Source organism: Phalangium opilio, unplaced genomic scaffold (assembly GCF_054372755.1).
Source record: "Phalangium opilio isolate 3A_F unplaced genomic scaffold, DU_Popi_V2 ptg000026l_1, whole genome shotgun sequence".
Lineage (NCBI taxonomy): Eukaryota > Metazoa > Arthropoda > Arachnida > Opiliones > Phalangiidae > Phalangium > Phalangium opilio.
This window is the reverse complement of record NW_028324157.1, coordinates 3,269,800-3,296,732: the sequence shown is the minus strand read 5'-3', so window position 1 is coordinate 3,296,732 and position 26,933 is coordinate 3,269,800. Positions and strand designations below refer to the sequence as shown.

General features: G+C 39.8%; 1 protein-coding gene across 1 annotated transcript; it reads left to right on the top strand.

Annotated features, from left to right (window-relative positions):
* Positions 1 to 4,419: 4,419 nt before the first annotated feature.
* Positions 4,420 to 6,006, top strand: LOC149691224 (uncharacterized). The gene is made up of 2 exons (XM_089869505.1): positions 4,420 to 4,482; positions 4,702 to 6,006. The coding sequence occupies exons 1-2, from the start codon at positions 4,420 to 4,422 to the stop codon at positions 6,004 to 6,006; spliced, it is 1,368 nt and encodes a 455-aa protein (XP_089725631.1).
* The last annotated feature ends 20,927 nt before the right edge of the window (positions 6,007 to 26,933 follow it).

Here is a 26,933-nt window from a genome sequence, read left to right as displayed (position 1 = left end):
AACGCAAGAGATAAACAATAAAACAACTTTATTATTATTAGACCACCAGACCGAATGCGTCTTTTACATTGTTAAGATAAGGTATATATACATAATTTAAAAAACATGTGAGAAGGTTAAAACATAGGCAACATATTAGTAGATTATTTTTTTTCCATTATTGGAGGAGTTCCAACACCTCCCCTTTTAATTGAAAACGTAGGACTTCTGGCGGGGATCCATAATGATTCGCTCGGGTATCTTCTTTGCTCTTCCTGACCTTCGTACTTCTCCACCCTCGGGGTCTGCGTCTGGTATGTTGAACCGTACATGGCGTTCGGGAGCGGGCACTGTGGTCCCAGCCGGAACTCGGTCGGGATCTACTCTTCGGTCTGGGATGGGTAGATCGAATGTGTCCATGAATACAGAGTAGGGATCGCCCTTTGGATCGTTGTTCAGACGGTGGTAAAGTTGATTGGCATGGAACTTCTTATGGGTGGCATCATCCATAAGAACATCATAAACTACGCCTTTGACCGTTTGAATTCTCCCTGGATACCACGTCTTTGACTGGTGTTGCCGAGCATAGACTAGGTCTCCGACTTTGAAGGTGCGTCGTCGAGCTCCATGATGACGGTTGAATTGTCGTTCCATGGTTGGATTGCGTTCTGATGACGGAGAGACCGGCGGATGTAGGAGGTCTAGCTCGGTACGAAGTGTTCGGCCCAAGAAGAGTTCTGCAGGGCTTTTCTGGTCTATACTGTAGTTAGGGGTTGAGCAATAGGACAGCAGGAAGACGTCTAGCATGTAAGGGACATCTCCTTCGCCCTTGAGTTTCTCTAGCGCCCTCTTGAAGGTGTCCACGAAACGTTCCGCCTGCCCATTGGATTGTGGATGGTAGGGCGGGGAGAAGATATGCTGGATTCCTTTGCGGGAACAGAACGAGGCGAAGTCGTGTGAGGTAAAATGGGTTCCATTATCGCTCACCAGTGCTTCCGGATAACCATAGCGTGCGAAAAGGGTATTCAGGACAGATATGGTGGCGGATGAAGTGGTGGTTTTCATGTCGAAAATCTCGGGATACTTGCTATAGGCATCGACGACTATAAGATACTGGTGGCCGTTATGGGGACCGGCGTAGTCTATGTGTATCCTCTGCCAGGCCTTCACGGCTTTCGGCCAGGAATGCAACAGAGTCTTGACAGGTAACTTTGCTGCAGAGCGACATTTGGAACATTTCTTCACGAAGTCTTCAATTTGAGCGTCCAGAAAAGGCCAGTAGGCGTGAGCGCGAGCCAAAGATTTCATCCTACTGGTTCCAGGATGTCCTCGAAGATGTAGTTTCAGAACTGTTGCTCGTAATGAGTATAAGGTATTACCACTCTATTCTGTAGAAGCACGCAACCCTGCTCGATAGTAAGCAGGTCCTTTCTTCTGTGGAATTGTTCGAGGGCAGTTGCCTCTGGTGTCGCTCGGAGATGCTTTAATGTCGGCCAACCATTCCGAATATACCCGACGACTTTCTGTAAGACTGGATCCGCACGAGCAGAGGATTGAATGTCATGGAAGGTGACTGGAAGCTGTCGGACTATGGCCTCCACATCGTCTGTGACTTGAAGACTTGCGAGTACGATGTCGTCATCCGGAGAGGAATGTGACGAAATAAGCCTGGACAAGGCGTCTGTCTGCCCGAAAGAGGTAGTCTTGCGATATTCTATCTTGAAGTCATAGGCGATAAGAATGAGTGCCCAGCGTTGAAGACGGTTAGCAGTATGTACCGGTACGCCTTTCTTGCTTCCAAAGATCGCTAAGAGCGGTTTATGGTCCGTGAGCAGAGTAAAGTGGCGCCCATAGAGCATTTTGTGGAACTACTTGACCGCGAAGGTAAGCGCTAGACCTTCCTTCTCGATTTGGCTATAGTTCTTTTCCGCAGGGGTCAATGCCCGTGATACATGAGCTACAGCTTGAATTGACCCATCTGGCATGCGATGTTGGAAGACCGCCCCAAGTCCATAATCGGAGGCATCAGCAGCGACAATGATGTCCAGTGTAGGATCATAATGCGTTAAAAGGAGATCTGATTGAAGCGTCATCTTCAGTTCCTCGAAAGCGTCCTGACATTTAGGTGTCCAAGACCAAGTCCGTTTGGACTCCAATAATTCGTCCAGTGGTTGTCTCATGAAACGCATATTATTAACGAAGACCTGGTAATAGTTTACCATTCCCAAAAATGAACGTAACGTTGGCAGGTCAAATGGTGCTGGCATGTGGACAATAGCCTTGATCTTCTCGGGGTCGGGTCGTCGACCAGCGCTATCAATGATAAATCCCAGATATTTTATTTGTGTCATGAATAGTTTACATTTCTCGAGGCGAAGGCGGAATCCATAGTCTTTAATGCGGGAAAGGACTTCTTGGAGGTGTCGCTGGTGATCTTCGAAGTTACGGCTGACAATGATTATATCATCGAGGTAAGCGGTTGCGAATTCAAGTCCAGCAAGCATCTGGTCCATTATGGTTTGGAAAATCCCCGGAGCGGATTTCACCCCAAACGGAAGTCTCTGATATTGGAAGTTTCCCAGATGAGTGGAAATGGTACAAAGTGGCTTAGACTCGTCGTCCATTTCTACTTGTAAGTATGCTTTAGATAGATCCAATTGGGAGAAAAGTTTTCCCCCGTTGAGCGTCGCAAATATGTCTTCCGGCAACGGTAATGGGTGTTGGTTGAGTTCTTTGGTCTCATTCAGGCCGGTGGAAAAATCTGCGCACAGACGGGTAGTACCGTTAGGTTTTCTCACGCTTACGATCGGTGCTGCCCAATCAGTGTGCTCGACGGCTTTCAGGACATTTGACTCTTCCAGGCGTTTGATCTCCATTTCGATAGTTTTGCGAGCGGCGAACGGAACTGGCCTGGCTCTACGGTATACGGGGGTGCTTCCGGGTTTGAGAGTAAGACGAGCTTTCGCTTTAGTACACAGCCCCAAACCGTCCTCGAAGACATCCGGAAACTCGTTCTTCAGCGTCGCAAGGCATTCGGCGACAGGTGAGGCAGTACAGAGGTTAATGGCTTGAGTACCGAGTCGGGAGCATTGTCGTAAGCTATCCAGAAGACCGAAGAAATCCAGGGTTTCCACTCCCAGTAGGTTTAGGGATCCGTCTTTCGCCAAGTAGAAATTGTGTTGAATTTCAGCTGGTCCCAATTTAAATTTTGCCGTTGCTTTCCCAAGGAATGTAGTGCTTGATCCATCGAATAGCACTCCTTTTTCACTGCAGGGGGTTAACTTCGGCTTACCAATTCGTTCGTAAGTCGCCTCATTGATAATGTTGCCTTCCGCTCCACTGTCCAAGCAGAAAACTACGTGAACGTCGTTAACCAAGAATTCCCCAGTTATGAGTTTCGAAGGTCGCATGGAATTCAGGCTGACTGTATTTATCTGGTTTCTGTCTGGTTTCCGGTGTCCGGATACTCGTTTCTGATTTTCGCATTGACTAGCGACGTGACCTGTTCGAGAGCATTTATGGCATTCAGTCTTAGCGTGCGTGCATTCCCTGACCCAGTGCATTTCTCCGCATCGAAAACAGGCGTATGGCGGCGGTTTCGAAGATCTTTGAGATGACTTGGCTCTCCGCTTCTCGGGAGATCTAGAAGGATGCCGTACAGAAGTCTTCCGACGACGGAAGCTGTTGATCGGCGTGGCCTTTGCTTGGAAAACCGTCTGTTCAGTCTTCGTAGCGACGATGGTCAGGACTTCGTCAATTACATTCTTGAGTTCAATGTTGGCCTCGGTATTTAATCGTTGCAGGATTCTGGTTCGTATGGATTCGTCTTCTGGTCGGGATAATCCACATAGGGAAACCAGAATTCCGAATTGATCTTCGGTCAAATCGGAGAAATAGAAACGCTTTAGAAGTAGTTTAACGCGATTAAAATACGGGCCATAATCTTCATCCAAGTGACGCTGGATCCGCATTAGGTTGAATCTTTCTATGAAGAGTGTCTGTTTCTTCCCGAAAAGTTTGTTGAGGTTCTCTACTGTCGTTGCATACGGGTAGTCCGTTGGCTCTTTGGGCATACAGGACCGATAATACTCGCTGAAGGCTTCGTTAGACAGTTTCGAGACCAGATACTTGACTTTGGCAACGTCGGTCAGATTTGGGACACTAATATCCACGAGATAGTCAAATCTCTTCAGCCATTGTTCCAATTTGTCGCCATCGTGTTCATCAGGCTCGAAGATTGGAATGTCAAGGCAAGCTATTGTGGATGTGGGTGCTGATGTCAAAGTTGACGGACCGGAGGTTCCTGTTTTCTGGAGTAGAAGGTCGATGATCCTTTGGTTCTGCTTCTGGGCCGCTACTTGCTGCTGCATAAACGCGTTCAACACGTCTCCTAGAGCGGACGAGGAGGAGGCCTCGGAGGATCCGCTTTCCTGCTTCGGCATGTTCCCGGAATCGGTATCGCGACTTTACCCGAAGTCCGTAACGCGACTATACCCGAAGACCGTAAAGTGACATCCCACTTCTGACACCACTGTTGTAACGGCTCATGGAGAGAGAACGCAAGAGATAAACAATAAAACAACTTTATTATTATTAGACCACCAGACCGAATGCGTCTTTTACATTGTTAAGATAAGGTATATATACATAATTTAAAAAACATGTGAGAAGGTTAAAACATAGGCAACATATTAGTAGATTATTTTTTTTCCATTATTGGAGGAGTTCCAACAGTGTCTATTGGGAGCCACTTCCGGTAGAAGGAATGTTAATAATGACGATGGAGTTTACAACGTATGTGTCTTGAGCGCTGTCTCGGAAGAAAACGAAGACGATCGAATTTCTGAAGGACTGAGGGCCTTTTGGGATCTCGATTCACTGGGCATTGTAGATCAGCCATCGGATAACGCCACAAGCGAAAGGCTCATCAGACAAGAATTTGAATCCAAAATCAAGTACGACGGGCAAAGATATCAAGTTAGTCTGCCCTGGAAAAATGATGTGATACTCACAAATAATAACAGAACGATAGCCGAAAGAAGATTTGAACACCAATTGAAGAAACTTCGTAAAGACCCCGGTTTGCTTCAAGATTATTCAAAAGTCATAAAAGGATATCTAGATGCTGGAATTGCCGAACCGGCCTACGGAGAAGGTTTGCCAGGACGAACGTTTTACCTACCTCATCGTGAAGTAGTTAAGAGAGATCGGACTACAACCAAAACCAGAGTGGTTTTTGACGCGTCGTCGCATGCAATTTGTTCACCATCCTTGAACGACTGTCTCCACGCTGGATCTGCTCTGAACGTTGACCTTCAAGGCCTTCTCTTCAAGTTTAGAAAACACAAGGTTGCCTTTACGGGAGATATAGAGAAGGCGTTTTTGCAAATCTCACTCGCCACTGAAGATAGAGACGTTACTAGATTCTTTTGGATCAAGGACAGCACGGATATAAAGGATCCAGGAAAAATCGTTTTACGCATGACTCGAAAATACAAGGAGAAATACCCAGAAGGAACTGAGTTATTGACGGATTCCCTATATGTTGACGACTTGCTTGGTGGAGCATGTGATGAAGAAAGCGCCTTAAAGTTAGCTCAGGAATGTCTTTATATTCTTGGAGAAGCAAGCATGCCACTACGAAAGTTTCGGTCCAATTCCATTGGGCTCTGCAACCAACTCGGAGATTCGGAACAGTCACAGAATGTGTTACCAATACCAGAAGGCGTATCTCTGAAGGTGCTTGGACTAGATGGAGACATGAATACCTGCTCGAGCTTCGTACAGCACAGAAAGTCACAGAATCCAGAAATAAGCAATCGGAGGCCAAGGTCGATGACGTTATCATTATCAAAGATGACAAGTTACCCAGACACTTATGGAAGATGGGACGAATACTCGAGCTGCATTCAGAACGTGACGGAAAGATTCGGGCTTGCTCTATCAAAACCATTAATGGACATATTATTAAGCGACCTCTACAATTATTGTATCCTATGGAAGCATTATAGACCAGTTAGAACTTAGGAAAAATGAGTTTAACTTATTTGGTGGAAGAGGAGAAAATTGAGATAAAAAATGATAATATTAGATAAACAAAATCGAATATCTAGACCTATTAGACAAATCCGTTTTTATTGGTTTTTTATAAAGATAAATACTTTTTGGACGCTATTTTTTACTGATAAAGAGTTTTCCTTTGAGATTGTTAATGATAAGGTAATCAGAGTTGAATTTTTCTTTTAACGTGTACTACGCGAATTGTTTTCGTGCGAATAAAACTAATTTAAGAACTATCCGTGTAAAACTTTCTTTTAAAGATCCACGCTATCACCCACCTTTAGATAATTCAGTTAGTGCGAAAATATACGCGAAGATATATTTCAGTAGGATTTCTTCTCAGTATAGTCGACAATTTGACACACATAATGTGTCAATTTTGCATGGTATAAATGACAACTTGAAAAGCTTATAGTGGCAGTTTTGAAGGGCTTTAGTGAAAAATAGTTCAGCGGACCATTTATCTCTTACAATGCCAGCCTTCGATATTCGTCTTGATTCCTTTCCAATGTACCGTATTCCCAATCAACCGGAACCAAAATGGGAAGATTCCATTAGATCGTACTCCACACTTTGGACGGTTAACGAAAAGTAGTAATTAGCCTCCAGGGACTGCACTTGACGAATGCGGTTAATGTATTTTTCCTCCTATATTAATGGACTAGCAAATAATGACATCTTCAATGTAAAGTCTTATATAAATGTGAAGGAAAGGTTCAATACGCCATAATCCTTGACATTTCCTTTCATATTATTTTATAATGATGTTTGTAAGGACCAATTTATATTTAATTTAGGATAAATAAGCATTCTACCGTAAATTGTTGAGATATTATCGGATACTATTGGATTTTTAATATGGTTTTGTTAGTAAAGCTCATAACGTTTTAGGCAAACTGTCAGGATTGAACACCTTCAATGTAATCTTGGATGATTCTGCACACCTTTCGCGATTGAACGCCTAATATTTCCAAACTGTTCAAGACTGAACAATTGCTTTCAAGTTTGAATACCCATTGAATGCTTTTTTCTTAGAGTGTATCACGATCTGTGCAATTTTATAGCAAACTTGGCAGGTCATTTTCTTCCCTGGCCAAAATTTGTCAGTAGTGTGCAAATTTGGCGTGTTAATTTATGATTTGTGCAACTTGGGTCAAAAGCGTGTTAACTTGGTATGGCATTTTGGGATTTGTGCAACTTAGGTCAAAGACGTGCAAACTTGGTATGCCATTTTGGGATATGTGCAAATTTGGTAAGACTCGTTCAAACTTGGCAGACCATTTTGGGATCTGGCCACCTTTGGTCGAAAAAGCCCAAACTTGGATGAGTTCTGGTCGGTTTTTTCTAACAGTGAAGACCACTGAAGACAACCCAAAATAGTTCGAGTCCAGTGTTCAAAATAATAGCCCCATACGGATAAAATTTTACTCACTTACAGTTTAAACCCTCTCCTAGCGATTAAAATAGTTTTCATTATTTTGAACTCAATATTTAAGTCAGAATATTTTTTCCCGCTGGTGAAGTTTTAACTCTTACAATTCAATACCTAGTTTTTTGCCCAATATGTCATTTCAAACACAATTTTGAGCTGTATCGATTAAAATAAGATTTAATTAAATCCGTCCACCTGACCTGCGAACACCTGAGAATGTTACGGGAGTTTTATCTTTGGATAGCCCAATTTCTTTCATTGACCACCATTACGCGAGTGGGTTGTCCCTCGCGTGACACCGTTACCCCTTTTTCAATAGAAACGCTTGTAATATCTGTAAACCTTTTTTCTTGAAACTACAATACCTTATAAAACTCGAGCTGTACTTCTCTTCCCCATTGAAATACATTTAGTATAGCTTTGAAGGCACTGAAGTATTCATCTGAAACATGGTGACATTTAAGAGGGTCTGGATTAGGCATAATGCACAATAAATGTAACGCTATTTGAAAGAAGGGATAATTTGAGTGTCAGATAAGGTGTGAGTCTTACTCCTAAAATGTACACGTAGTTTACGGTTAGTGAACCTTTGCATCATTTTAATACAGTAATGGCAGTGCTGCGTATGCAAACGTCATGCTCTTCTCTCTTAGCTCAGTGTCATCCCCCTACTGGGCGCGTACAGTATCCCTTCTAACAAGAACGAGCCCAGATGGAGGGATACACAGTCTACGCCCCTCTCTACCGACACTAGTAGTCAATTTTGTTACAACGAGATTGGTTTTTAATTTATTTAGCAAAACTTTTCCTAAGACTTTATACATTCTAAGAAAGGGAAGTGTTAAAAACGTGTTAAAACGGTGTAAACACCGTAAAAACACCCAAAAGAGAGTTTTATTACCTTGAGTTTTTAGGGGCCAATTTAAAGTGGAAATTCGGTGTGAAATAACACTATTAAAACACCGTTCGAAGATAAACATGAAAAATTATAATACTGTGGGTTTCTTAAATAAGGTCTTTCATTTTCATTAATGTTTTAATATTAAAGTCAATACAAACAGTAAAAAATTATTGAAAAACGTAATTGTTAAACCTTTTTAAAAGATGATATTCATGAAAGAAAACTGTTTTATCCTTTAAATAAAATTAATAAAGAAATTAGTAATCTGGCGGTATTTTACCTTCATAAAACTATGCTAACGAATTAGGCGACACTCTTACAGGTGTTAAGCGACACTCTTAATAGTGTTAGCCGATACTCTTAAAAAACGAGACTGGGTTAGGTACTGGCCTCACAGTATGGCGACTGTAGACGCCTCCTTGAGAAGCCAAAGTAGAAGCCAAAGTAGCGCACTTGCTTTTGTGACATACTAAATGGATTTTTTTGTAAAATCTGTAGTGCAAATTAGATTAAACGCGTTTCTGGTGCTCGAAAAACTCTTAGTGAAAAGAGATTGTTCAATTTAACAAGAACGTCTATATCTACTGCTTGAATATTATAGCCTCCAAAACTAATTTAATACCCTATGCATTTGTACAAATTGAAAACTTTCTGCCTTTCTCAGAAACCCGTATAAATGACTTTATATGCAACAACCCTCGCTTAAAGAGGTATAGTTCTGCATGTGAGAACTTTCCTCCGTATAAGTTCTCTCAAAGAAGACAGAACAAATAATTCCTGCGATAAAATGTTAAATGTGATGTAACTAGGGTAGTAAATTTTCCGGAAAAATAAAACGCGGAAAATGTCTTGTTTTATGCGAAGGTATAGACTACAACCACTCCATGCTAAGCATCCGTATAGTAACCGGGACCGAACTAAACTTATGTAAAGTAATCGGAAGTGATACAGTGACCGTAGTGTACGAGCAAGCTTAAATATTATCGCTAAAGTTCGACGAGTGCGACTGACTGTTAAATTTACATGTTCACGAAAGTAGAGATTTCTGTCAAACGTTACCCCAAGGTCTTATACGACCGTTTCCTTTGTTACTGGTAAATTATCCAATAATAATCGGAAAAATATAAAACTAGCAATTATGTGAGCTTTGAGTCAATTTATCTAACTTTTAAAGATTTAAAACATTCTCCAGTTATTTTGCCATCTTTAGTAGATTTATTAAAGTACCACCAAATATTAGTGGTTGATTTTCCCATAATTTGTGACTTTAAACAGGGTTAACAAACTTAATAACATTAACAACATAACACCTCGTTTCCCATACAATGACGCAGACGATCACTATCCTTTATGCCTGATAATTTTATTTTCACTTGGGTCTCTTAACGGTTAGGTCTCGACTCTCTAACGCCTTATACCGTCATAAGAGCAAACAGTAACCCTATGCAAGCAAGCGATAGCAAATGAGTGAGCTTTTCCTATAGAGAATAGGGGTCACTAGACTCTGTGCCCTTGGACAATTTTTTACCCCTCCGAATTCACCTAAAACAAAATAATGAGTGTTTTGAAAAGAAAGGCAATTGAAAAATTTTAAAGTATTAACTTTTTAATTGAGAAACCGGTAGCGGAAAAATACGGAAATTTTTCCGGAAAAATATAGCTCGGTCATTTTCCGGAAAATTTTCCGACTTACAACCCTAGATGTAACTGTTGTGGCGTCTTGAAATTTTTAAAACATAATTGCTATTCTGCTGTAGATGCTTAGAAGATTCACACCAAAATATCATTTTCAATGGGCTATTTACCTGGAGGGAGGAGGGTACAAAAATCGGTTTTTTGTCCTCCAGGCAGCTTTTCTTCCTTGCGTGAATGGTATGAATCCTCCATGTGCGAAAAGCATCTATATCAGGCTGAGAAATAAGCAATTGTTTTTAAACTGAAGCTGTGGACAGTAGAGCAAAGGTAGTTCAATTTAAAAGCTTTTCACTTATCATTTCTAGCCCTCAAAATCAGGCTTCAATAATTAATGGTCTAATTATGTTTTCTTGACAATATGTAATTAGCTGGTCTATATGCACTTTGAAAGGTTAAAATATCAAAACAGACATAATTGGAGGTAATTTTTAAAGAAGTCTCTCTAAGTCTACAAATCAGAATCGTACTATCGTCGTCATTATCGCTTCGAAAAATAAATATTCCGATTCCGAAAGTGAGTAAATATCGTGCGGCTAGATAGTGTGGTAAAATTGAATAGTTGCGTGGATAGCCGTCAATTTAAGACATGAGTCTTATTAGTTGTAAAACCCAATTAAAACCAAAAGCGGATTATGCTTCAAACATAAAGTACGCAAGTTGTAAGGCATTATTTAGGCAACCTATAGTTGTTGAACCCTTGACCCTCCGAATGACATGGTTGTTTTCGAGAAATGTAAGGCATTATTTAGGCAACCTATAGCTGTTGAACCCTTGACCCTCCGAATGACATGGTTGTTTTCGAGAAATGTAAGGCATTATTTAGGCAACCTATAGTTGTTGAACCCTTGACCCTCCGAATGACATGGTTGTTTTCGAGAAATGTAAGGCATTATTTAGGCAACCTATAGTTGTTGAACCCTTGACCCTTTTTGTCCTGCTTGTCAGGGAAAAACTAGTTACTAAACGCAGGTGTCAGTGCACGGTCACCTTAGTTCTGGTTAGTTGGGCTTATTAAGATAACCCTAGCATTGGTGGGGTCGAGAAACTTTGTTTGGTATACCCGTTCCCCATCTCCAAGTTTAAGAAAATAATAAAACTCTTTTGAGGCTGGCCAAGCCAGAGTATTGTGTATTTTGAAAGTAGCTCTTAACCATTTTACCTTTTAACCATTCTACTGTATGACCTATAAGATTTGTAAACACCTAAGATATAAAATCCAAAAAGCATAAACAGGTGCGCGAACCAAAAACATTTCCACCCGTTCGTGAGAGTTGGGGAAAATATTTAAAACCCACTCGAAGGAATGAACCTGAAAAACACCATCGCAACCCGTCCACGAGAAACGACCAACGATTGGTCAAGAAGGGACAAACGATACCTTCTCTGATTGATGCGCTACAAGACAGCTAAATTCTATAAAAGGGTGAAGAAGGCGATTGTTAGACACACTTGGTATAAAGCTGACAAGGGAGCCACCGGACCGATGTTTTCCACCACGAGGACGAGATGCTGAAGCTGGACCCACGAGGGCATCTGATACGAGTGCGAGAGGCCCATGCCGAACCAGATTGCTAATTCTGCGGCGCCTTCATTTTCCTGCCCTGTCATCGCCAATGGTTCCAGCGACGTTACCAAACTCCAGCCGTGCCGCTCCTAGAGTTAAGGTCCCCGGCGCACCCTGTCGTGCTGCCCAACGTCAGCGTGCCTGGTCATTAGTCACGACCACAGGCAGTACCAAGTAAAGTTACGGCGTGCCGCGTAGATAGACGGCAGTACGTAAGCCCGTACTTGAGAACTCGCGTATCCGCGTCAATAGTACTCATCAGCGTGTGCGCGGTAAAATTCTAGAGGGCCGGTAGGCCCTTTTAGATAAGAACCCACACCCTCCCGTAATGTTAAAGAAATAATTCACAGATTTTAGGCTTAGCGTCCCATAGAAAAAGTATGGGATTTTTGGTGGTCCACTCCATCGAATAACTCAGAAACTACTGCGAAGTTAAGGTTCGGAACACTTTTGAATTATCAAGCAACTATTGAATGTTGAACTTCTGAAGTTTGAATAACAACAATTAAGTCTAAGTATTTTATTTTAATTAATTTATAAATCATGGTAAAACCGTTACATATATTACACTGTTTGCATAGCATTTTGTTCAGCCTTTATCGGGTTTGTGGCGTATAGGATAACGCGTCTGCCTATGGAGCAGAAGATGGCAGGTTCGAGTCCTGGCAAGATCGGTGTTTATTTTTACAGATCTTTTATTCAACATAAATGAAACAATCCTATAAATACAATGCTTGGATAATTTTTTTTTCACGAAGTACGGGCTTGTGGCGTAATGGATAACGCGTTTGCATTCGAAGCAAAACATTGCAGGTTCGAGTCTTGGAAAGCTTGTTGTCAAATTTTGATGAAGAATCTTAGTATATATAAGGTAAAATTCTTAAATAACAAACTTTCAATGAAATGTGCGCGTGCTGGCGCGTGGTTTAGAAATAACTTTTTTTAAAATCTATACAAAAAGGTCAACTAAACTTAATTGAGTCACCAACCGCCTTTTTATATGAAATAAGTTACCACCCGCCTATCTATGGTGAATTAATTTACCACCCGCCTACCAATTGTGAATTAATTTACCACCCGCCTACCAATTGTGAATTAATTTACCACTCCCCTACCAAATGATTTGAAATTTTAATCTTTCCCATAAAATAATGAGAGGCACTTGGAGTGAGCCAATATGCTCACGAACATCTTACTGGAACATCGAATTAATGACGTTTGACAAGCATATTATTATTTTCAAAATAGATTAATACAAATTAAGGCTGAAGGAACAGATATTATATAAAAAAGACTTGGTTTGCCCAAGCCTTAAAAACAAAACGATAAGAGTTTTTCCAGTTGTCTGAAGCGCAGATATTACTTTTTTTCTACTGAATTTTAAAGACAATCCGAATTTTACTACTCTTTAGAATTCAATTCAATCACCTGATTTTACTGCTAATGGATTAGTTTTCTATAAATTAATTGAAATAAAAAATTACTTATCTCAGATTTTTCAACAACAATTGCATTTTCCTGAAACATTTTATCATACATTTATTATTTTGAGGGATATCATGTAAATTTAATCAACTTGACTCTTTATTTTTTAATTTCCGAGAATTTTCCTTTCAAAAGGTTTTAAACACATCAAGATTTCATAATGTTGTCAAATAAATAGCAACTCAACCAACACTTCTAAAATCTTCCCCACAAGTACTGATATAAACGGTTCAATAATTGTGACTGTGCTTAAAGAGGAAACGAACCCCTTTATCAAATATAAGAAAGGTGATAACAGTCCCCTTATTTATTCGAAAAGACCGCTTATAATACATTATTAATGAGAGTATGATTTGAAAATTAAACTACGTTCTTCATTGAAAAGAAAAAATTTGATGATAAAATGTTTCAGGAAAATGAAATTGTTGTTGAAAAATCTGAGATAAGTAATTTTTTATTTCAATTAATTTATAGAAAACTAATCCATTAGCAGTAAAATCAGGTGATTGAATTAAATTCTAAAGAGTAGTAAAATTCGGATTGTCTTTAAAATTCAGTAGAAAAAAAAGTAATATCTGCGCTTCAGACAACTGGAAAAACTCTTATCGTTTTGTTTTTAAGGCTTGGGCAAACCAAGTCTTTTTTATATATTAATTAAATGGTGTGCGCGTCAACCGATTAGAAGAAAGTGCGGGTTGGAAACCAGAAGATAATCTACGTTCCTACCCTATTGGAAAACTGATAAGTTCAAATCTAACTAATTAACTGTTCAATCAAACGTTGAAAATAGAGCTTGTAACATTGTAACAACAATGTTAGTAATTAATTGTATGTTAGTAATTAATTGTATGTTAGTAATTAATTGTATGTTAGTTCTAGTAGAATTGTTTAGTATTTAAGTTATTTTAGTAAGGGATCGTTAAGAGGCCTCACAGCTTAGTGTTATGATTTAATTGTTTATTATTTATCAGTGTTAAAAGTGTTTTCATTAAATTGTTCTATTGGCCACTCTCAAAGAGTTCGTATCCTTAATTAATCACATATACCCCTAGACAAAGTAATAAACCGCACATGATAAAATCCCCTAGACAAAGATTAATTCTCGCAACCCCCAATAGTGAAAGGTTAGCAAGTGCCCGGCCAACTATGATAGTTTTTGTAATGAGGAGAATAGCTGGATCAAACTAGTTAGAAATGGAGAGTTTAAATATTTTCCAGTTACAAAGTTCCACTTTTTTGTAGCTTTGGCTATGGATTTCATGACATTCCCGAAGTAAAAACTAAGCAGACGAACAAAAAAGCTTTTAACCCATCATGAGCCTCCTAATCGTAGATATTCTCTTTAATGCCAGACCAATCGGCAACGGCTATTACAATTTTAATGCAAAGGACCTCGACTCGACCTTGCCGTCGACCTAACCGGGAAGCTCGGAAGGCAAATTTGCGGTATCGTTCGGTAGTCTTAATAATATATTCAACATTTTTAAATCTCAATTTCCGAACATTTCAGAGTCACTTAAAAAGTCTTCAACTAAATATTATAAGAATTTTTTAATTGCAAGAAAAAAAAAAGTTCTGCAAATATAAAAAAACTACACTAAGCCTTGGCTAGGTATCGCCGGTATCCCGATTCCCGAGCCGCCGACGGCTGGGCTCACCGTAGCCGCGAGGACAGAAAACATTCCTAGAAAAAAACATATACACGGCGACTTAAATAGTCCAAGCAAAAGCTACCCAGATTGATAAGATCTCCGTTCCTTACTCCCAAATAATCTTTGGTATTGTGCAATGTTTTACGTTAAATATTCAAAAAGGCGATTTTAATGCAATTGTTTTGTAATTAAGAATAATGACAATTGGTCCTAAACATGTCATGGAAAATCGTAATAAAAGTCAGACAAAACCGAAAATGTCAGGGAATTTGAATCTGAAAATTTCGTTCTAACCCTGAACTAGTCTAATTAATTAAAAAATGTAAAGTACTTGATTATATTAATTGCATGGTAAATAATTTAGTTTCTGCTCTATTAACTACTAGTCCTAAGTAGATTTAAGGCGGTAGTCAACTCTTAACAGGCCTTTTATCTAACAAACCACAAATGCTATTAGTTAGCGGTTTTGAGTAAAATATAGATCGAATTCTTCTTTAGTTCATGATATATTTTTGATAATGATAACGTGAGAGATTAATTAATATTAATTAAAAATTATTCGCCTTAGTTTGAGTGTTCTTGTACCTATAATCTCAAGTTCTCATAATGCCAAAACATAAACTTTACTTCTGACGAACTTTAAAAGTCAGACGTAGTTTATTGTATAATTTGAGAGTTTTATGTTTAATTGTTTTGAAATTACGATAAGAAATGTATATTCGAACAGTGATGACGTCACGTGATGGTGTTGGGGGGCGGAAGATATGGGGAGGGGGGTTGATGACATCACGTGATGGTGTTGGGGGGGATGGGGGGGGGTTGATGACGTCACGTGATGGTGTTGGGGGGATGGGGGGATTGATGACGTCACGTGATGGTGTTGGCGGGAAATTTGAATTTATTTTTAGTGTATTGGTATGAAGTCACGGCTAATTTTTTGATAACGTCACGTGGCTGGTACCTGTAGGGATAGGCTTATGCTCGGGTTATGCTATTGTAGATCCTTGTAGGCTTATCCTATGGTTGATCCTGAAAGATAGGCTTATGATAGGTTATTCTAGGCTTATTATTATTATTATGAATCGGGTTTTTAGTCAAAAACGTTTAATGAACACAATCAATTCCAATTAATTCGCGAATGTACGCGTCGTTATTTAAGCAAATGTAGAATAAATTATATAATTGTAGTTTACGCGTCAAGTTTTTATCACGAACCAAGTTACAAAAATCTTCGAAAATGCTCGAAGGAACTATACACGCCGCTAGGAAATTTTTTACATGGTCGTTATCATTGTGAGACATAGTACCGCGACTTACATAATATTTTTGATATATATCATTCATGCGTTTTACAATAGCTTCGTACATGCATTTAATAACTTCGGCTTGATCATTTAAAAGCTTGAAGTGAAATCTCATAAAACTAAATTTCTCGTTCAGTTTCCCTGCTTCGGCCTTTGTTAGAGTGAATACGCTACCATCGTCGAATACTATACTCCCCTCCATAACGGTTATTTTTATTTTCAAGTTCAAGTAACGATAATTACCCCAGTCGCCAGTTTCTATAGATGAATAGATCTCCGTCCACTCCTCCATAAATTCCTTCAAAACGTCTTCCGAGATTATAACAATAGTCCCGTCCTTTTTTGTCAAAAGCAGGCTTGGCTCGTACCCGCTCACCCCAAACACCGCCGAGCATTCATTACTTAGTCTAACACGGGCGTTCACGCGGTAAACTCCTACTTTGGTGGACATTCTTACGGCAGGTCTTTACGGTTTAAAAGGTTACAACTGAATGATTTTTATCGCGAGATTTTCTTGAGTGCGTAGTTGATAATTAGCCTGAGGGTATATTGACTGGTGCTTTTCTTTTTTTATTGCCCTTTATTGGCCAGGTGGTTTAGTACCTTAAAAGGGGGCGAGGGTAAACCAGTTGTATTGTTAACAATGGAATCTGAGTGATTTATGACTCACACAAACGTGTTAAGACATTCCATCGGCTTTTTATTTATACGTAACCATGGTCAGACGGGTCTATGGCCTTAAAAAGGGACAGAACTTCAACAAAAGAATTTATCCCCATCCGTTTTTATTTTTACTATAAAGACGTGTTTTAATGGGTTTAGGGGTATGGTCGAATCAGTTGTATTGTTATGAATGGAATCTATTTTCGGATTTATTCCTTTGTTAGTTGGTGACTCTTCCTACCACGAAACATTTAATTGTTTCCAGGTGTTTGCCCCGAAGGCCTTATCCTGACAAGTCTCAACATGTTATGTCTTTGTCGCGTTACCCGAAATTAAAGTAATATTTTTAAAATACCAAAATGCAAATTCAACTAGGAATACAGTTACTAGGATGAAAGTAACGGCCGCTAATTTCCCTGGCTTTGAAAGAGCTTCGCGAATTAACGTCTGCTTAGTAACAGCGTCCATTTTAATCTAACCTTTCATCGACTTATTTGGGATATAAATAGCGTCTGATTTGGTCCGGACCTCATTTGATTGTTAGACACCGCCAGGATAAGATGAATCGTGAAATTACCCGTCTAGAAACGTTTGGCGCATTTGCGAGTACGTTTGTAAAACCGTCAGAACTAGCCCGTCATGGGTTTTACTATTTAAGTTCGGGGACGGACGCTGTTAAATGCCATTTTTGTGACTTAACGCTACGAGGATGGGAACCTAACGACAATGTTTTCGAAGAGCATCAGAAATTCAAGGCAGACTGTCCATTACTTCAAGGATTACCAACAAATAACATGCCTATATTCATCCAAAACCCATTGACTAAAGACATGCCACCAAACAGAAAGTACAGAGATGTCCCTCAAGAAGAGTGGGAGAAAGAAAAAGTCATTCCGCCAACCCAACCCATACCAACAACACTTACTCCGAATGACGATATTGTACTAAGAATTAAACGCGTTAATCTCGAGAAAGCTATAATTCAAATGTTTATTCAAGAACTTTTGCGACATGAAAGTTAGATCCTATTATTGTAATATATTCCATACCTTATTACGTTTCTAAATTATAAAAGAACCCATCAAAAAACTTGAAATGTAACTCGAAATAAATATAATTTTTTCCTTAATTTGTTCTTTGTATTGCTATTATACCTACTACAGTCTTGACAAAACCTTTTCAGTGGTTATAGTGTATGATGTTACTTAGCTTTTATCAACACATTTCGTGTTAAAAGTAAAACGTTTTTGAACATTTACATTGCATTGTACCCACACGAAACGCGTCATTTAAAATTTCTAAAATCCCATAGGAATACATGGGGAATTGAATAATCCACCGACCCGAAATCAGTCGTATACATTACATTTTAACAACACGAAACGCGTCATTTGAAAAAAAGCATTTCAAATGTTTAAAGCGTTGAAATAAATTCTAACTAAATTTATGCAAATCATTCCTATTTTCAGTCTTGAGAGAGTTCCTCAAAATTATTTATGGCTTTTAGGGATGGGGGGGAATGACCTCGGGTCCCTGAGATGCATTGGAATTTATTTTTCTTTAATTGGGCCACCCCACAAGTTGGTTTATGACCTTGAAAAGGGGGGCGGAACAAAAGCATCTATTCCCTTTTTCCTTTAGGGTCATTCCAAGACTTCTATGGCCATAAAAGGGGGCTGAACTTGAACAAATGAATTTATTTTGTCAATTCTTTAATTGGACCCCACACCAGATGGTTTAGTACCTTAAAAGGGGGCGTGGACGAAACAGTTGTATTGTTATCAATGGAATTTATATTTAGAGTGTTTTATGACTAGCCCAAACGTGTTAAGACATGTTTATGACATTGACGGGGATCTATTTTTTTTCCAATTGTATCACGAAAGTATAAAAGGGCGGATCAGTCTAGGCTACTCATCAGTTTACTTCTGACCGCTGTTGATGCAAGACAAGAAATCTTCTGCTCCCAAACAAAACTTGTGAGTTTTTCCGTGCCCATATCTTAGTGCTTTAGTATTTTTTAACTTAGTTTTTATACGTGTTTTCATTTTAACTTAGTTTTTACAAGTGTTTTAGTATTTTTTATAAGTATTTTCATTTTTTATAAGTACTCTCAATTTTTTATAACTTTCAATTTTTTATAAGTACTTTCAATTTTTATAAATACTTTATTGTTTTAGTATTTGACTTTTATAAGTACATTACTGTTTTATTGTTTTAGTGTTTTAGTATATTTTTGTGTTTTAGTATTATTATTTAAGCCTATTCAGATTTATTATTAGTATTTTGTGGTATTTGTATTTTTAAATTATCCCAATGGCCAACTCTAATGTAGAAATTGAACTCCCTATTGAAGATGATAGTTTTTTAGTCGACTTTCCAGACTCGTTAGAAATAGCCTTTTTAAATGCCGATGACACGTTTATTGCAAACTATTCTACATCCACGTCTATGTTTAACATTACCCCCGGGCAGTCTAGGGCTAACAATAGCCCTTCTCCTCCTCCTTTATCGCCTCTGGAAGAGGCGTTTCAAAACGACGATGTTTCTTTTTTAGACGGCTATTGTACTCCCCCCATATCTCCATCTCAACATGAGTCAATGGATCAAGGGGAAGGACAGGTAGGGGGTGGGGCTCTTACTCCTCCACCTTCACCCCCATCTCCTCTAGTTGCACCACCAGGTGTAAACGTACTTTCTAGCGGGGTAGTGTCCTTCCCCAATTTTAATCTTGATGGATGGGAAATGGAAGTACAATTTGACAATAACATCGTCGAATCTGTAAGCGACTTCCTAGAATACGTTTTGGACGACTGTTTACCCGATGACATGATTGCAATTTCGATGACAAGCATTAATAATCCAGGCATTCAAACCGCAGACTTTAGTTTTAGAAGAAGGGATCAAATAGATATTGGATTCATAATAGAAGTAGTGGCTGATAAAGCCTATAATTCTGAAGGGGGTTCAAAGTTTTTTCTCGGTCCTATAGGAATAAACATACAGCGCGTGAGGTTGCCCCAAGGCGCCAAGCGTTGCAAGGTCCTTGGTATCTGTACTTTCGAGACTTTTGCCAGGGAGAAAAAATGCATTATTCAGATCAAGAACAACGATCGGCTATGCCTCCCTTATGCTCTAATTTTTGCTAGAATACACAGGGATCATACAATGCATCCTCTTGACAAAAGCCTCGAGGCAGATTTCAAAACACTATGCCGCCCTGATATTAGTAAAAAATCAGGAGAGAGGCTTAGGAAGATGGCGGAGGAATTAGCCCTGGCGGCGGAAATACCATTGGACGAATGCGCGGGGGCGGGTGCTCTACCTCGATTTCAATCATACTTGGCTGATTACCAAATAATAGTATTTACAGTTAGAGCAAACGTCCCCCACCGTATTTTCAGGGAACCCGATTTTATTCCCGGTGCCGATGGTAATCCAAAGCCGCGGCTATACCTTTTCAACTATCAAAATCATGTTGACGTCATCACCAAACCTAGCCCTCTCTTCCGTTTTAATTTTTTCTGCGAAAGGTGCCTTGTGGGGTATAACAACTTAGATTTTAACCACGCTTGCAATAAGTATTGTTATTCCTGTCAAAGGGCCGAAGATTGCGAGTGGGGAGAAATTAGATGCGGGACCTGCCATCGCGATTTTAGGGGGCAAGAATGCTTTGACGCCCATAAGGCTAATGGAAGCAAAACCCTAGCAGTCTGTCAAAGGGTTTTTAATTGCCCCCGTTGCGCAAAAACAATAGATATGGGGAAACGCAAGTCACCTCACAACTGCGGTGAAGTCTATTGCGTAATCTGCAATAAATTCAATCCACACCCCCACTATTGTTTCATGCAGGTTACCGACTCTAAAGCCCACCCTGCGGCTAAAAAAGCTAATCCTTCGGTTACTATCTTTTATGATCTCGAATGTGTTCAAAATACCCCAGACCCTTCAAACCCTAATGCTTTCCTACACACTCCTATCTTATGTATTTCTCAAAAAATCTGTGATCAATGCATTCTCGAGAAATCCGATCAATTTACTTGCGCCACCTGCGGGCCTCGAGAACGGGTGTTTCTCGGGAAAGATCCTGTTCTGGATTTTTTAAATTATCTTCAAGAATTCCACAATTCTCCCAAAATAACCGTTATAGCACATAATTTAAAGGGGTACGATTTACAATTTCTGTACAAAGCCATGTTAGCCATCAAAGCGTGGCGCCCTCAAGTGATAATGACGGGAACGAAGATTATGCAAATTCGATATGAGAATTTGACATTTATAGATAGTTTAAATTTCATCCCATCCCCCTTATCTAGCTTTGTATCCACTTTTGGCTTAGACCCTAGTTTAAATAAGGGACATTTCCCGCACTTGCTCTTCAACTTTGTTCCCGAACACGTGTTTGATCCAAAAGATCCTACGAGTACAAATTATGTCTTGAGGGAAAGCATGCCTCTTTTAGAATCTTACGCGCCAGACAGGCTAACCGAAAAACAACGTTCGGTTTTAATTACATGGTACAACGAGCAAGTTGAAGCCAAAAAAGGTTTCAACTATGTTGAAGAGTTGATACATTATTGCCGTTTGGACGTTAGGATTTTAAGAGAGGGGTGCTTAAAGTACAGGGAGATTTTTGAGAAGATTGCGGACGTTAACCCTTTTAACACTGCCGTGACAATTGCCGGGCTTTGCAACGCCGTATTCAGGAAGGACCACCTAGCGCCAAATTCAATTGGAATTGTACCACCTCACGGCTATAGAATGAAAGACCCTCAACTATGTTGAAGAGTTGATACATTATTGCCGTTTGGACGTTAGGATTTTAAGAGAGGGGTGCTTAAAGTACAGGGAGATTTTTGAGAAGATTGCGGACGTTAACCCTTTTAACACTGCCGTGACAATTGCCGGGCTTTGCAACGCCGTATTCAGGAAGGACCACCTAGCGCCAAATTCAATTGGAATTGTACCACCTCACGGCTATAGAATGAAAGACCCTCAATCTAAAGTAGCCATCGAGTGGCTGAGGTGGGAAGCCCATAAGCGCGGGGTCATAATTAAGTCGGCTTTTAACGGTTCAGAACCTAAAATTTTGAATATTAAAGTCGACGGGCTTCTAGTAGACGATCTTGGCGCAGATCAAAAGGTCGTCTACCAATTTCAAGGTTGTTTTTGGCACGGGTGTAGAACCTGTTTCCCGGTAAACAGAGACCTGGTTTTGCACGGTGACGTCACCCAAACTTTACACTCCCGCTATACTGATACTTTGAACTGTAATAAGAGGTTTAGGGAACTGGGGTATAAGGTAATCGAAATGTGGGAATGCGAATTCCACAAATTGAGGGAGCAAAAGCCCAAAATTAACACCTTTCTATCTTCCATCCATGTTTAAATCGATGCGTGGGAACCACTTAATCCCCGTAACGCATTTTTCGGGGGACGTACTTCCGCTCTTTGTCTTCATCACAAGGTTAAGCCGGGAGAGGAGATTCGATATGTCGACGTCACTAGTCTATATCCATGGTGTAACAAATACGGTAAACTACCTTACGGCCACCCTACGATCTTGACAGACAACTTCCCACCCATTAACGAGATTGAAGGTTTTATTAAACTGGATATCCTGCCCCCTCGTAACCTCTTCCACCCAGTTTTGCCCCAAAAGATAGGGGGGAAATTGTGCTTTGCCCTGTGTCAGCTGTGCGCTGAAAACAAATATCAAGGGGACTGCACACATTCCGACGAGGAAAGAGTTATTACGGGGACGTTTGTGGCGGACGAAGTCCATTTAGCGGTTAAAAAGGGTTACGTGGTTGTTAAAATTCACGAAGCCTGGTCGTACAAAATATCTCAGTACGACCCCTTAACTAAATCAGGCGGGCTTTTTAACAATTACGTCAACTGCTTTCTGAAGCTAAAACAGGAAAGTAGCGGCTGGCCTTCTGACGTAGTAACCCAAGCGCAGAAAGATCAATACGTAGCCGAGTACTACGAAAAGGAAGGGGTAAAACTTGATCCTAGCTGTATCGAGAAGAACGCTGGCAAGCGTACCATCGCCAAACTGTGTTTGAATTCGTTTTGGGGCAAATTTGGTGAGAGGACTCGCCTTGACAAGGTAGAAGTCTTTGATGATCCACAGAAGTTCTTTAACTTGTTCTATGACCCAGCAATTGAGGTCAAGACGTTGATACCAGTTAGCGACGACATTTGCGTTGCTAAGTGGTGTTATATCAACGAGATTGACCCAATTAATAAAAATGTCAGTGTTCCGATCGCGGCGTACACCACTGCCATGGCTCGGATTAAGCTTTATTCCTACTTAGAACGCTTGGGAGAGTCTGTTTTATATACAGACACTGATTCGATACTGTACGTTTACACACCAGGGGGCGTAGAAATCGAAACTGGGAATTTCCTCGGTGAAATGACCAATGAGCTTGAAAAGTACGGAAGAAGTACATCGAAGAATATGCCAGTGGTGGGTGTAAGAACTACGCATACCGAGTTGTGAACCCTGATACTGGATCGACAGCCGTCGAGATGAAGGTTAAGGGGTTCCGACTTAACCATACCACCAAAGATTTGGTTAACATGGATAGGTTAATGGGGCTTATAGGCATTTACGAACCGCCGGCGGAACCAATCCAAGTACCAATCCCCAAGCAAATACGCCGAAAGGCTGATCACACTGTTATAAGTGTCGACCAGTCCAAGGTTTATAGAACTGTGGTGGATAAGGTCAGATTAATTGAAGATTTCCGCACGCTACCTTACGGTTATCGAGTTTGAGCACATTCGACAGTATCTGTTTCTGTGAGGGGTCTCTTCTTTTTTATTTATTTATTTATTTATTTATTTATTTATCTAGTCAGTCCCGGTGATATTTACTTAGTCAGCATGTATATAGTCGTTATATAAAGTCTAGCCATATTGTTTTTGATCAATATTATCAATTAGTCGTTTTCGTCTCGGTGAAATGTCCTGTGATTAACTAATTTTTTGGTCAATGCTTCCTTAAATATCCCATGTATTTTCGAAATTGCAATTGTTCATTTTCGTGTCGATCTCTTCTATATATATATATACAAACACTTTACAATCTTTATCTCATTCGTTCGTTGAAAGTCAAAGTGTAAGGTCATGTATCCTTTCTACCATCCTTTTAACATGGTGATAGCAGGCCCGTCTCAAAGCGGGAAAACTCAATTAGTTTTAAAAATATTAGAGAACAGGGAAGCCATGTTTTCCCCCAATATAAGCGAAATACATTGGTTCTACGGTGAATGGCAACCTTTTTTCGAAAGTTTGAGAAAATTTGTGGTTTTCAAACAAGGTATGCCAGATTTATCAGAATATACAGGCGGTAAGCCTTGCCTTTTAATCATTGATGACTTGATGAACGAGAACAAAGGAGAAGTTGGTTCTCTTTTTACCAAGGGAACGCATCATCGCAACTTGAGTGTAATTTATATCGTCCAAAACGTATTCCATTGATCCAAAGACTCTAGAGATGTTTCTTTGAACGCTCATTATCTTATTCTTATGAAATCTCCTAGAGACAAATTGCAAAGTTCAATAATAGCTAGACAAATGTTTGCCGATAAATGGCGTTTCGCTGTCGACGCCTACCGTGACGCTACTAGTTTACCTTTCGGATATTTATTATTCGATCTACACCAAAGATGCCCCGAGAATCATAGACTTAGGACAGGAATATTTCCCGACAACCCTTGCGAAGTTTACATCCCCAAATAATTATAATAGTAGATGGGTGTTTAGCCATCTCTTCACTTAGTCACTATGCCTTATGCCGTTCGGTCACAAAGAAATTTGCTCTCCGTTATTGCCAAATCCCCTCGAAAACAACGTAGAATCATTTTACGTAACGCCAAGAAGCCCTTAATTGACGCAATCGCAGAGTGTGTTGAAAATACTTTACACGGTAACGTTAAATTAAATAAAAGTCAAAAAGCTAGATTAGCTAGGCATTCCGCAAAACTTAGAAAAATTGCTAATAAGAGAATATCTTGGAAAACAAAACGTGATATATTAGTTCAGGAGGGTGGTAGTTTCTTTTCTTTCCTTTTCCCTCTCGTTTCCTCTATTATCGGCGCCATAACAGGAGGTAGTCAGTAAAAATGCAGTACGCTCAGAAAATGGTCCTTGTCCCTAGCTCTACCTTTAAAAGCGACCCCTTTCCCCACCCCCAACAACAAGTAGTTTCGGAATTGGACAATGAAATGAATGTTATTTTAGCTCGTAAAGATTTAGACGAAGCTTCAAAATGGCGCTTATACGAACAGACTGTACAGAGATATAATAATTTACATAATATCGCTAGGCAACCTATACCCACGGTCCCCCAACCGACCTCCAACTATTATAACTTGGCTTGGTTAGACGATATCCCCCTTAAATATATAGGGCATGTACAAAGTATCGTTGATCAGTTGTCCACTACCCCTGAAAAGCTTAGGTGGACAGATAGTGGGGAAGTTATAGTTAATGATGCAATAATACCCGGCTCGAATATTAGAGATATAGCTTTAGAATTTGTCAAGCCTTCTTCTAACAAAGACCCAAAACCTAGAGGTTTTTACGCATTTACAAACCTACTTTCTAGTTTTTCCCCTCTAACCTCGTATACAATACCCCAACAAATTAAAATCAAAAGAACTAGAGCTCCTCAAGTTAGTGTCAAGGTAGCAGCTAAAAAACTTAAAACAGAGTCTCCGAGATGGGCAGCGTACGTAAAATCTCCAAAATTTTAGAAGGTATCTACTTTAACCCTTCCCACCCTGCCAGTTTCGGGGGTGCTGAAAAATTATATTTAGCAGTAAAATTAAAGGGTATTAGTAAGAAACAAGTACTAGATTGGTTAAAGGGAAAAGACGCGTACACTCTACATAAGAGAGTTTTTAGAAAGTTTAAAGAAACAAGGTGGTTGTAGCTAACATAGGAGATCAATATCAGGCGGATTTGAACGATATGCGTTCTTTGAGTCAGCACAACGACGGGTACAAATACATATTAACCGTAATAGATTCCTTTAGCAGAAGAGCCTGGGCCGTACCTTTAAAATCCAAAAGCGGTGTTGAAACGGTTGAGGCTTTTAAGTCTGTCTTTAGAGAGAGGGTTCCTAGGAAACTACAAACGGATAAGGGTACTGAATTTAGAAATTCCCAATTACAAGGATACTTGAAGGAGAAAGGGGTTATATTTTTTACAACTGAGAATGACGATATAAAAGCGTGTATGGTGGAAAGATTAAATCAAACTTTAAAGTCACGCATGTACAGGTATTTTACAGAAAAGAATACCAATAGATATATAGATGTTTTAGATGATCTGGTTAAGGCTTACAATAACTCGGTGCATTCCGCGATGAAAATGACTCCTTTGGAAGTTAATGGTACCAATGTCCTTCAGGTTTTTAAAAATGTTTACGGAAAGTACTTTAGCGAAAAGAAAGTTTACGGGAAAAAATTAAAGGTGGGCGAATACGTCCGAGTAAGTAGGAATAAGATGATTTTTGAAAAAGGGTACGAGCGAACTTACACTATAGAGGTTTTTAAAATAGTGGGAAAAATATACAGACGCCCTCCTGTATTCAAACTAGAAGATTTAAACGGGGAACCAATAAAGGGGGTGTTTTACGGGATGGAACTTCAGTCGGTAGCTAGACCCGAGACGTACAAGATCGAGAAAGTAATTCGTAAGCGGACTAGGAGAGGACAAAAGGAGCTCTTTGTAAAGTGGCTAGGCTATCCCCCTTCTATGAATAGCCCCTTCCAAAAAGTTTGACTGCCTTGTGCATCTTGTTGTTTAAGTTCTTCGCGCATGCGCACTTGGAGCTAAAAACCGTCATATCTAGGTTGTGAACTAGGCTATGCGGGTAAACTGCTTCCTGTTTGTAGGAAGAACTGAACTGACTCAGACTAAGAACACTTTTTCGAAACTTTTTGGAAGGGGCTATTCTTGGATTCCGGCTAAAGATGCAGTCTCCCTTTTACCTAACGCTCCCCAGCAACGCTAGCATGAAAATTTATGACAACAACAAGACGTCTTCGTACACTACCAAGTTGCCCCAGGCTCTAGAGCTGATCGGGGATGACTGGGAGGGTGCTCTAGTAGAAATTTTGTACCCAATGTCCTTTTTTAACATACCCAGTGAGGAAGGTCACGTGCAGGTGGTCTCGCA

What these genes read in the sequence shown, in the direction of transcription:
- LOC149691224 (XM_089869505.1), top strand. Translation starts at nt 4,420, where the DNA reads ATGTTCCCGGAATCGGTATCGCGACTTTACCCGAAGTCCGTAACGCGA. An exon ending in CGCGACTATACCCGAAGACC is followed by an intron (nt 4,483 to 4,701) that starts GTAAAGTGACAT and finishes CCATTATTGGAG; the next exon opens with GAGTTCCAACAGTGTCTATT.